We start from the raw sequence: 10,856 nt of genomic DNA on the forward strand, positions 1-10,856 counted from the left end.
CAGTAATACTACAACGTGACGAATGGTAAACGTACCACTTCGTTTATTACTTGAGAAGATAACAGCAGTTTCCACGTAATTACAGCCCGTTACCGTTTGTGGAATAATATGGAGGTTGTTTGGTGACATCTGTTCCCGAGTGGGTGTTTGTCGTGGTATCTGGCAACCCTGGACAACCGCAGCCGTTGATTCTTGCGTCGGTTCCTCTCTCCGCTGAAGCTCCGCAGAAGGTCTTTCTGTGTAGCCGGTTAGCATCATGTCGAACGTTGTGGATACGAAGCTATACGACATCCTCGGAGTTTCACCGTCTGCCTCTGAAAATGAACTAAAAAAGGTAAATCGGTTACTATCTCAAACGAGCTGGGCATGTGTTTAGAAGGAACCGATTTTTTTTAAACTGTGAGTTTTGTCCTAAAATACAAGCAACGTAAGCGAGGTTAAGGGACGCTATCGCTAGCTCAGCAGCGGCTTGACAGTTTGCTAACCTAGCCAGTAAGCTAAGCTAGCCGAATAACTGTGGAGTACTGAATGGCACCGCGTTTGGAGGACTATTAAAGATATTCATTGGTGTAAAATATTAGCGATGATTTTGATTTTCTTATTTAAGAAAAAAATGTTTTCTGAATCTTCCCGAAAACCAAGAAATATACTGTTGACCACGAGTGTGATAGCTGGCCGGCTAATGACGTTAGATACATGATACATTCCAGCAAATAGTCTCCACCAAGTCCTACAGTAACGAAGCAACTGCTAACCAAACGTATCATTTAACCTCGATACAAAAGTACCATGCCAAAAAACCCAGCTGTTATGGCTTTGGTGTAAAATACTGTATTCCTAAACTTGAAGGGAAATGTTTCGTGAGGTGTAACGTTAGATTCATGTATTTAGCTTACTCTATATTTGCATTGTCACTTATTTCCTGCGTATCGTAAACGTTAATTACCTCAAATGCGATTCAATCATAGGTTAATTAAACATGTTTGCTAATTGGGACAACGTATCATGTTTTTGTTAATGTAACGTAATCTAACGTTAATGTCAAGCCTGTTGCCTGTCATCCCACCTCGTTACTCCTTCTAATACCTACTGGGTGATGACAACATCTGATCGTGACCCCCGTTCAAAATGCGTGAAAATGAAGTGATTTTAGATTTGCCAGAAGATCTGAAATGTGACCTCTCTATGCTAGAGTTTCTCGAGATGTTAAACTCATCGGTGCTTTTGCCAGTGTCTGTTTGTGGTTTAAAGCAGAGCCACAAGTACAACCTTGGCTCGTGAGGACAGTTAATACCCGCTGTGACTAGCTACAGGAGCTTTTTGAGACAGTTGGTGCCTGTCTCCAGAGCGCTAACACAGCTTTGTTCATTTTGGTTTTTGATTTATTACAGGCCTACCGCAAACTGGCCAAAGAGTACCATCCTGACAAGAACCCTGATGCTGGAGACAAGGTATGTTGGACCAAAGCATGGTTAAACAGCAGTAGCTAAATTATTCAACAATTGGGACCAAGACATTCTGTTAACTTAGTTTTTTCTGATCACACAGCCTGACTTTAGAGGTAAGTTACAGATCAGAGTACAGAATGTGAAACTGCTTCTTCCCCCAGTGAAATGCGCATCGGGGGGATTTGTACTTCTCAATGTCTCCATCTCTGAGATTCCGCAATGTGGCACATAAGGCTAGACTGCATTATAGTTTCTTTGTGCTTTATAACAGGGGGCACAACACAGACTTTAGTTTGGCCCTTTTTGCCATGATGTTATTTGATACTGTCTGATTACATTTTGTTTTTTTATTTTCCAGTTTAAAGAGATCAGTTTTGCATATGAGGTGCTGACAAACCCAGAAAAGAAGGAGCTTTATGACCGTTATGGAGAACAGGGCCTACGAGAGGGAGGAGGCGGTGGGCCTGGCATGGACGATATCTTCTCTCACATTTTTGGCGGAGGACTGTTTGGCTTCATGGGAGGGCAGGGTAGAGGACGCAATGGAGGCAGGAGAAGAGGAGAAGATATGGTACATCCTCTGAAGTAAGTGTGTTTGATAAATACAGTTTGGTGCTTCAATAGGTACTTTGAAGATATTGTGTTGTTGCACACATCTTGTATCTCTTTTTGTCATGCAGAGTTTCTCTTGAAGACGTCTACAATGGCAAAACCACCAAACTGCAGCTTAGTAAGAATGTGCTCTGTGCTGCCTGTAATGGGTGAGTTTGCTTTGAACATCATATTTTCAAAACCTGAAAGAAGGTGGCATGTAATTCGAGTGGTTTTGTTGGAGGTACTTGCCTGTTAACCATGATGGGTCTTTACTGTTTGCTTTTTAGTCAAGGGGGTAAGGCAGGAGCAGTCCAGAAGTGTGTGGCATGCAGAGGACGAGGTATGAGAATCATGATTAGACAGCTGGCGCCTGGGATGGTTCAACAGATGCAGTCAGTCTGCACAGATTGCAATGGAGAAGGTATTTAGTCCGAACAAATCCTCACACCAGCTATGCTTTTAAAAGACTGATATTGTACAACAACTCCCAATACGTCACTCAGAAATTGTCCAATCTCTGCATGTGTCTTTGTGCAGGTGAGGTGATAAATGAGAAAGACCGCTGCAGAAAATGTGAGGGTCACAAGGTGTGCAAGGAGACTAAGCTTCTTGAAGTGCATGTGGACAAAGGCATGAGACACGGACAGAAGATCACGTTCTCTGGGGAAGCTGACCAGGCACCAGGGGTCGAACCAGGAGATATAGTCCTGGTGCTGCAAGAGAAAGAACATGAGGTAAACAAAACAATTTGCTTATTATACTGATGGTGTAGTTGTATGTATTTTTTCTTCACGCCTTAGATTATTTTTCTACATTTATTTGTTGTACATGTTATGACACATAACAAGTTTGGATGTCAATCTAAATTAGGAATTCCGCCGCGATGGCAGTGACCTTCACATGGTCCAACGTATCGGTCTGGTTGAGGCTTTGTGTGGCTTCCAAATGACCGTTGCTCACCTTGATGGACGTCAGCTGCTTGTCAAATATCCACCTGGCAAGGTCATTGAGCCAGGTGAGTCTTCAGACCACATTTATGGATTTTATCTGACATGATATTCCTGATTTTTTCTTTTTCTGATATTTTAAGGTGCAAAAGATACATTCTACATTTACTGCATCTATCAAGTTATTAGCTAATTTACCTGTGTCTTGATAAACTCCAAGAGTGCCTTTGTTACACCATTGACTAAAGTTTCGTAAATTACATGTAATATAACACTAGTTTTCCTATTGTGAAATATGGTTTGACATTATTAATGTAACAGAATCATAAGGGATGCTCATTTTCAAAGCACAATTTTGCCTGAAAGTTGTGGTCTGATAATATCACAATATAATATACATAGCCTGTAAAATGCAAGGATTCCTATTGCGTCTGCATGTCTTTAAACCACTTTGTTATTGTGTGGCAGGTTCTATTCGGATGGTGAAGGGAGAAGGAATGCCTCAGTACAGAAACCCATTTGAGAAGGGTGACCTTTACATCAAGTTTGATGTCCAATTCCCTGAAAACAACTGGATAAGCCCAGAGAAACTGAATGTGAGTCAACTTTCAAACATGCAATTTCAAATTTTCAAATGCACAATTTTAGATTGATTAGGCTTTAATGATTGTAGTCTCATTTTTTTTCTAAAAAACATTCTTTTCTTGCAGGAACTCGAGTGCTTACTGCCTGCTCGTGCTGAGAATCCTGTTATTTCAGCAGATGCAGAGGAAGTGGATCTTACAGAATTTGACAAGAGTCAAGGGTCAGGTGGAGCCAGGAGAGAGGCCTACAATGATAGTTCTGATGAGGAAGGGGGGCATCATGGCCCAGGGGTGCAGTGTGCACACCAATAGAAAGACTCGCGCATAAAAACATTCACATTACAGACGCATTTCTTGAGTCCCAATGCTAACACCTTTCAACACTTCCTACACATGTTGATTTCTCTCCTTTCAAGATTCACATGAAAAGAGGTATATACAGATACACTATATCAACCCTCCTCAGTTCCATTGTGCCCATAAGTCAGCGATATATGCTGGACATCTGATGACCATTTTGTGTTTATGGACAGTAGTGCTCATCAAAGTCTCCAGCAAGAAGGTTCACTGAATGAAGTTGATTGGATCGCTCTCTCGTCATCCTTGGCTTTTACCTTTCACTGTGCGAAACACCGGTCTATTGTATAAAATGCAAATATTGTTGACTTTCTTGTATACAGTGTAGTTTAGTCTGTCACACACACAAACACACGCGCATGCTGCTTTCTTGCCGAATGATCTTGCACATGTAGATCAAGGGTCCGGATAGGAGACTACAGAGAAACCTGACATCACACCTGTTTAAATTTCAGTGTGTCACTACTATCAAAGCCTTGCTATCAAGAGAGCTAATCTAATTACAGCCCTAAAAGTGTGTTTTCTTTGAAAATGCAACTGTTTCAGTAAAGTCCCCAGTTGACACATTGCTGAAATATTAAAGCCCCGGACTAAAACACCTGTCAGCCGGGCACCATGTTTTCTTAGTTTGATCTTGTTGGTCTTTGTTGGTTTGAATGTTTGTGTGTTTGAGACCACAGAACATTAACTTAAGTTGCAAACTTCTCATTTGACTCGAGGACACACTTGTGTACTTTGTTTGTAATGCAGCTGCTCCCCGTGTGAGCTGCTGTGGAATGTTCTGGCTTATTAGAGTGATAGATATTCCTGCTTTGTGTTGGACTGCAGTGTTAGTAGACTTTAAATAGGGGCAATTGAAAAGGGGGGAAAAAACAGAATGTTTATTTGCTGAGAATTCTTCCCATCTAGACATTTTCCCTCTACTCACCAGAACCAGGAGATCTTCTCTTGCCGAAAACTCACTGGGCCCGCAGCAAACCTCTGTATTATACATATCTTCCCATCGTAGACTTGTTAGCCAAACTTACATTCTTTGCCATGTTACAATATTCCCTATAGATCTGTAAATAAATATAGCCCCTGTCCATAGGTGCATTTAAAGTCTGCAGTGGTCTCCTTCCTTTAGTCACATTATTTCTTTTACAAGTGAGTAATGGCCAACAGTGCATATATGTATGTTCACATGAAAGGAGAGTGATGGGACCTCTTTAAACTTTTCACATGCACCTTTGCGACGTAATGTGTATGTAATTAATGCCACTGGGATAATGTGTACACAACTAAAGGGGGTCATTGATAAATTACGTTAATGTTGATGCTTACGTTTGTCAAGATAGCTGTATAATAAACAGTCAATTCAATTTTTGGATGTTTTATTGTGTATGCATACTTTTATTTTTTATTGTGAGTCTATAAAAACCAAAGGGCCAATGCATTAATAAAAATCTGCGGCATTGAGCTTGAAAAATCTTTTAAAAATGTTTGGACTCTGTTGAAGGCAATAATTAATAGTAAATCCCTTTTTGTTAAAACAGCACATGCATTTATATAGCTGTAGTTTCTCAGTCTTCTCCCTCGTCTGTTTCATTGCTGTTGAGAGCTACTGGACCCAGGAGCTCTTTAAATCCGGCAGTATTCCTAGAGGACAAAGAGGAAACACAAGGTGTGATGGTAAAACTCTTTGGTGGTTCCGTCTATTTAAAGAGGTTTCCCCACCTTTCTCTTTTGGACTGCATTACATAGGATCTCTCTCTTCTCAGCTGATCCAGTCGCTCTCTGACAACTGTCTTCTGCTGGTTCTTATCCTCCTAAAACGGTAGTGATGGTTACATGATGATGGATGCAATTATGTAGACTGACTACCTTAATATACAGTATTTACCTGTGGTAGATCTTTTGTGAGGTGCCTTAGCCTATCTATATGTTTCAGGCCAAGTAGGCCTTCTTCTGCTATTCTGTTCTGCATGATAGACAGACGCTCCTGAACCTGCAGGACAGACCGCGTCAGAGTGACATGTCACCAAACAGTGACCTGTAAACTAGTGGGGAAAGATCCCTACTCCTCTCTGCCACCTTTCTCTCACCCTCAGAAGTTGTCTCTCTTTGTCCCTCTGTTGCCTCTGTTCCACCTTTCTTTGCGTGTCCACCAGGTTGCGCATTGTGATTTCTCTCTCCATTTCTGAGACTGGTTCTCTTGCCCGCTCTCTCTCCATCAGTGTGGGATCCCTCGTTGCCTCCCTCCTTGGAGGGCTACTGTCAAACTTTATAAGAGCAAACATCAGATGAGGAAATGTTCAGCATAGCACTTTGTTGCACACACCTGTGTATCGGCAAACTTACTGCGGCTTGAGTGTATTTCTGGTCCTCTGGATAAGGGGTTTCGGGTCCTCTCATGTCCCATAGCTCCGACTCTGCGGCAGTGGGACACCTTTCCACCTCGAGCACTTCTCTGTCCACATTAGCTGTTCGCTTCATCAGTTCAGAGCAGATGTCCCCACCATCCCGCTCAATCTCAGGGGGGTCAACTAAGCAATGTGCTTCTGCAGCCTGCAGGGTCTCTGCTACTAAAGCACGTGTTTGCAGGATGCATTTAGGTTCTCCCATCTCGGGTTGTTCCGCTAGTGCTCTCTCCACCGTCGGCCCGAACAAGGAGGATTTAAAAAGGGTAAACCAATCAGATGCATTACATGGTCATACATTTTTATTTTATGCTTTGCAAATCCCATAGAGTACCTGTCCTCCTGTGCTGCACTGTTGTTCTGCGGAATGTGCAACAGGATGACGTGTAGAATCAGAGTGAAGCGGAGAAGGTTTCATCTCCTCTCCGTCCCTCACTCCAGTAGTCCCCTCCCACGTTGTGTGTTCAGCTGTACTGCTTCTGTCCTTCGGTTGTACTTCCTTGCTCTCTCCTGCAGCCCCTTCCCCACCCTCTGTGTCGTCCTCTGCTGGTTTACTCCAAGCGAGGGTGATCAGCGAGCCCTGTTTCTCATAACTCCTGGGGAGCTTTGTTGCACTGCCGACCTCTCTTTCGTCGTGGGTTTCTCTGCCTGCGTCAAGACTCTGACGTGTTGCATCTGACACACGTAGGATCTCCAAGTAGGGCAGGTCCTCCGTGACCGCTCCACGATCTTGGAGCGGTTGGGGGGGGGGCATGTTGTAATTGCGGCTGCAAGGGTTTGGTCCAGGTTTGCCTCTGCTTGCAGCACCTTTACAGATGTCCTCTTTGTCGGTCCTTTCTGCAGCTCGAGTCACATTTAGTTCTCCCTCCGGATCCCCCATTGGAGCTTCAGCTGGCTCACCACTGCTGTGGTGATCATCAACCGCTCCACTGCAGAAGGAGAGAGCTGTGATTTGCTCATCTTTGCTTTTTTCGGTTAAGTCCGTATAATGAGGTAGTACAGAGCCTGAAGTAAAGGGGGCATTTGATATCAGCTGGAGCAGGTTGGTGTAGCACGGTGCTTGAAGTTCTGATTCGTATGCTTCTCGCAGAGCTTGGACACACTGTGCACTCTAACAGACAAACACACATCATTATTTGAACAGTCTGGGCTTTACTGATAGAGCTGCTTTAATTGTTGGATCTTGGGATGGGATGGGATGTTGTGGTTGTCCTGACTCACCTTGTCCATCAGCGCTGGCAGTAATGCAGATGCTTGGACATCCTGGAACTCCATCAGATGGGTCAAAAGGAGCAGGGAACAATCCTCCAGATGGTGTTGGCACCACCCTGTCGGTTGACTGCTTGTGTTGGGCTGCAGTTGTGGTTGACAGTGTGTTTGCTCTAAGGTGGTCTGAGTGTTATTGCGCATCAGCAAGTCAGCACGAAGTTCTCCAAGTCTTTTTATACAGCCATTTCTTAAAGCATCTTGTTGATGGCTATCTGCATAGGAAACAGGAAATAAGATGGGGAATACAAATAAGGGGAATCCAAAAAAAAAGCAATCCACCTGGCCAGCGGACAGAAAGGAGAAAAAAAACCATCGACATACCTTCTTTTAGAGGCAAAGTGGAACCTGGCTCTTCCAAATCCTCTATAGAGATCCCATTTGCCAACTTGACCAGGTGCTTCCTCTCCTGTTCCTGAGTCAGCACCAGCAGCTGCAGCACCGCCTGCTGTAACAAGGCCAACGCTACTGTAGTGTTTTCCTTTTAAGCCATTACTTGAGAAGCCTCTTACTCTAATTATTAGCAATGAGTGTGGCATGTGTTGCCTTTCTCTGTGAATCAGGGTATGCAGATTTACAATACCTGCTGTGGTGACACTGAGATAAAGTCTTTCTTCCGCTCTTCACTGTGCAGCCACAGCGCTGCCTGCTCTGCTCTGCAGGGACCTTTTATATGAGGCCTGAACAAGTACATGAGGGACAGACAGAATATAGCTTCAAATGATTTGATTGGAGCAAAAAGCAAGAACTGATAATAGTAAGTACATTTTTCCTCTTCAGTATTGAATTTTAATTGTCACTTTTTAGCTTTGCCTCACCATGTTTCCCAGGACTGCCGCGCTGCCAGTAGAGCGCTGTAAGACATTTCTTCTCTCTGAGCTCTCAGAGTTGCCAATCTGATGTGCAGGCACAATAGCCTTAGGCTTCCCCTGTCCAGTCTGGGAGGTAAAATATTGAGGAATCAACTCATTACGGACATGGTAGGAGCCATATAGAAGTCCATATGTGTCAAAGGAGAAACCCTTGTATGATTGTTTACTTACGTTCAGCACAATGAGATCAAAATCACACAGTAATTAAATAAATGCATCTAAATTAAATATCGATATACACAATATGTAAGATTATTTTGATGTTTAGACTTAACCTGACCATGACTTGAAGTATTTACCTCTCACCGAGGACTATTAGCGCGTCCCTTTCTTGCTGATGAAATGTGAATAACTCATACAGGAGCGAAACGGCAGACCAACACTGCTCCCTGCACTCAGGACTCACAGAGGCCCTGCAGGAGAGGGATCTCTGTTACAGTGCTTGTGTTTGCTGCTCATAAAAGGGCGTGGAAAGTTGTTAGCAGTGTCTCCATGAGTTTTGATAAAGTACCTGTGTTTTCATACATCTGTGAAGGGGAGTGTTTTATTCATAACATACATTACTGCACTGTATTTTTACTTTAGTTTTTTAGTTTTGAGACCAGGAAACGTTTCTGTAAAGCAGTTTGGGCATTGTTTTAATTTCAATATGTTTGGTTATCAAGTCATCTTAAATGTGATTTAATAACCTTGTTACTGTGTGTTACCTGTATATCCTTAAGGCTCCTGGTAGCTCAGCCAAACGAAGCATATCACCTGATTCCAAAGCCTCATCTGCAAGATCCCCCAGCCCCTCCTCTTCCTTATGTTGTTGCCATGGCGGCAGGGTCTCCCAAATACGCAGAGCTTTGGTATACCCAATAAAGAAAAGGAAGGAAAATAAATAATATGTAGCACTTGAGCCAATCTCTACAGTACTGAATAGTACTTTGAATTAGGAGTTTGTGTTTTGTGTTTTATTATTTTATTTATAGTCCAGTGAGACTTTCCCTTACTGTAGTGCTCCTGAAGCATTTCAGTAAAAAGCAAGTGGGTCACCGCATCATACTTCACATCCAGCAAGAGGAGGACGTCCGATAGGGAGACACAGCCCCAGGCATGACCTCTAACCCCGAGGCTTTGCCCCTGCCAGGGAGAGGGCAATAGACTTTGCACACTCTCTGATGCCAATCTAGGAGAATAAATTAAAGCACATTTCACTATAATAATTATAGTAAACATCCTATGAAATGCTTAATGGATTCCTTGAGAAAGTAATTAAAGGTATAGTTGTTTCTAGAATTAAAAAATGTAAATAAAAGATCAATACTGCAATGTGTGCAATGTGTCTACACTTAAAGTTATATCTAGCTTTTTAATGAATAAATGACTCATTCTCCATTAAACACCTTTAAAATAAATTATATGCAGTCAAATGTATCGTTGCTTAAAGCTTTACATTCACAGACGTTGGTGCTTCAGCCTTCCTTAGTCTGCTATGCTATCGTCTGATGCCTTATGTTAGCTGATCAATGCATGACAGATATAACAGACTCGTTTTCCCTTTGTACTCTTATTAAGATAAAGTAGCATGTTAGGAACTTTAAAATGGAAAACTCTGATATCTCCAACCTGGAGATGTATGAAAGTAACATTTTGACTGTTGAGAGTTAGGATGCTCACCTCGCCCAGCACTGCCTGGCTGCCTTCTTCAGTCTCTTCACAACTCTCGCACTCCCACGCAGCTCCCCCCCACCAACCAGATGTGGCAACGTAATGGGGTCTGTGCTTTGGTGGAGACGATTCAGCACATGAGGATCGACTCTAACTTGTTTGTCCGTCACACGGAGAGTGTTGAGATTTCCAACATTTAGCAGCTGGAGGTCCCAGTGGAACTGCAGATAAATACATTGACCCTTAGCAGTAATGACAAAATAATAATGTGTGTGAAAAAGGAATACTGCATTTACTACCTTTTCCTTCTTTTCCTTCTCCCTTTCCATTTCTAGGAGAACATCCAACACATTTTCACCAACACATGACCAACTATCGTCTCCTCCTGCAATCTGAAACGGACGCAGGCGTATCCCATAATAACAAAGGAAGATTGGATCAAACACTTGCGACTTTGTTGTTTAAAATGTCAGAGTTTTTACCTTCTTCATTGCCAAATACGCTTCATTGGTGTCAGAAGATACATGAAACACTTTGTGGTAGAGGACACTCACATCTTCAGAGGAAAACTCGGCTCCGACGGACTTACCGAGGGATCGGTACAGATCGGTGATACAATCCTGGAGGAAGATTCATTGGATGTAGTTTACGTAGAAAAAAACAAAAACTAATTCACAGAACCTTACCTGCTGCATGTTTTCACCACTGTGGACTGCTAAATTATACAGGCTGTTAC

At 42.8% G+C, this 10,856-nt stretch overlaps 2 protein-coding genes across 3 annotated transcripts; one reads left to right on the plus strand and one right to left on the minus strand.

The window, feature by feature from the left end:
- On the plus strand, positions 1–5,291 carry dnaja2b (DnaJ heat shock protein family (Hsp40) member A2b). Its single transcript, XM_037450481.2, has 9 exons — positions 1–334; positions 1,392–1,451; positions 1,807–2,033; positions 2,129–2,209; positions 2,330–2,463; positions 2,580–2,776; positions 2,913–3,057; positions 3,458–3,585; positions 3,700–5,291. Exons 1-9 carry the CDS (start codon positions 257–259, stop codon positions 3,883–3,885), a joined length of 1,236 nt encoding a protein of 411 aa, XP_037306378.1. The 5' UTR covers positions 1–256; the 3' UTR covers positions 3,886–5,291.
- Positions 5,292–5,421: 130 nt separating this feature from the next.
- Positions 5,422–10,844, minus strand: LOC119195510 (uncharacterized). 2 transcript variants are annotated; one of them, XM_037450474.2, is made up of 17 exons: positions 10,807–10,844; positions 10,603–10,740; positions 10,420–10,512; positions 10,130–10,341; positions 9,463–9,638; positions 9,175–9,313; positions 8,767–8,880; positions 8,414–8,533; positions 8,179–8,275; positions 7,920–8,040; positions 7,551–7,810; positions 6,664–7,440; positions 6,271–6,558; positions 6,015–6,191; positions 5,813–5,917; positions 5,647–5,738; positions 5,422–5,568 (listed from the first exon to the last, which is right to left on the minus strand). In XM_037450474.2, the coding sequence occupies exons 1-17, from the start codon at positions 10,813–10,815 to the stop codon at positions 5,493–5,495; spliced, it is 2,994 nt and encodes a 997-aa protein (XP_037306371.2). In that variant the 5' UTR covers positions 10,816–10,844; the 3' UTR covers positions 5,422–5,492. The 2 variants fall into 2 exon arrangements, with proteins under 2 accessions (XP_037306371.2, XP_037306370.2); XM_037450473.2 differs by having other exon boundaries at positions 7,920–8,043.
- Between the last annotated feature and the right edge of the window lie 12 nt (positions 10,845–10,856).

Source organism: Pungitius pungitius, chromosome 6 (assembly GCF_949316345.1).
Source record: "Pungitius pungitius chromosome 6, fPunPun2.1, whole genome shotgun sequence".
Taxonomy (NCBI): domain Eukaryota; kingdom Metazoa; phylum Chordata; class Actinopteri; order Perciformes; family Gasterosteidae; genus Pungitius; species Pungitius pungitius.

What these genes read in the sequence shown, in the direction of transcription:
- dnaja2b (XM_037450481.2), top strand. Translation starts at nt 257, where the DNA reads ATGTCGAACGTTGTGGATACGAAGCTATACGACATCCTCGGAGTTTCA. An exon ending in GATATGGTACATCCTCTGAA is followed by an intron (nt 2,034 to 2,128) that starts GTAAGTGTGTTT and finishes TTTGTCATGCAG; the next exon opens with AGTTTCTCTTGAAGACGTCT. An exon ending in CTCTGTGCTGCCTGTAATGG is followed by an intron (nt 2,210 to 2,329) that starts GTGAGTTTGCTT and finishes TTTGCTTTTTAG; the next exon opens with TCAAGGGGGTAAGGCAGGAG.
- LOC119195510 (XM_037450473.2), bottom strand. An exon ending in AATGCTTCAGGAGCACTACA is followed by an intron (nt 9,314 to 9,462) that starts GTAAGGGAAAGT and finishes GGTATACCAAAG; the next exon opens with CTCTGCGTATTTGGGAGACC. An exon ending in TCTCAGTGTCACCACAGCAG is followed by an intron (nt 8,044 to 8,178) that starts GTATTGTAAATC and finishes GCCTTGTTACAG; the next exon opens with CAGGCGGTGCTGCAGCTGCT.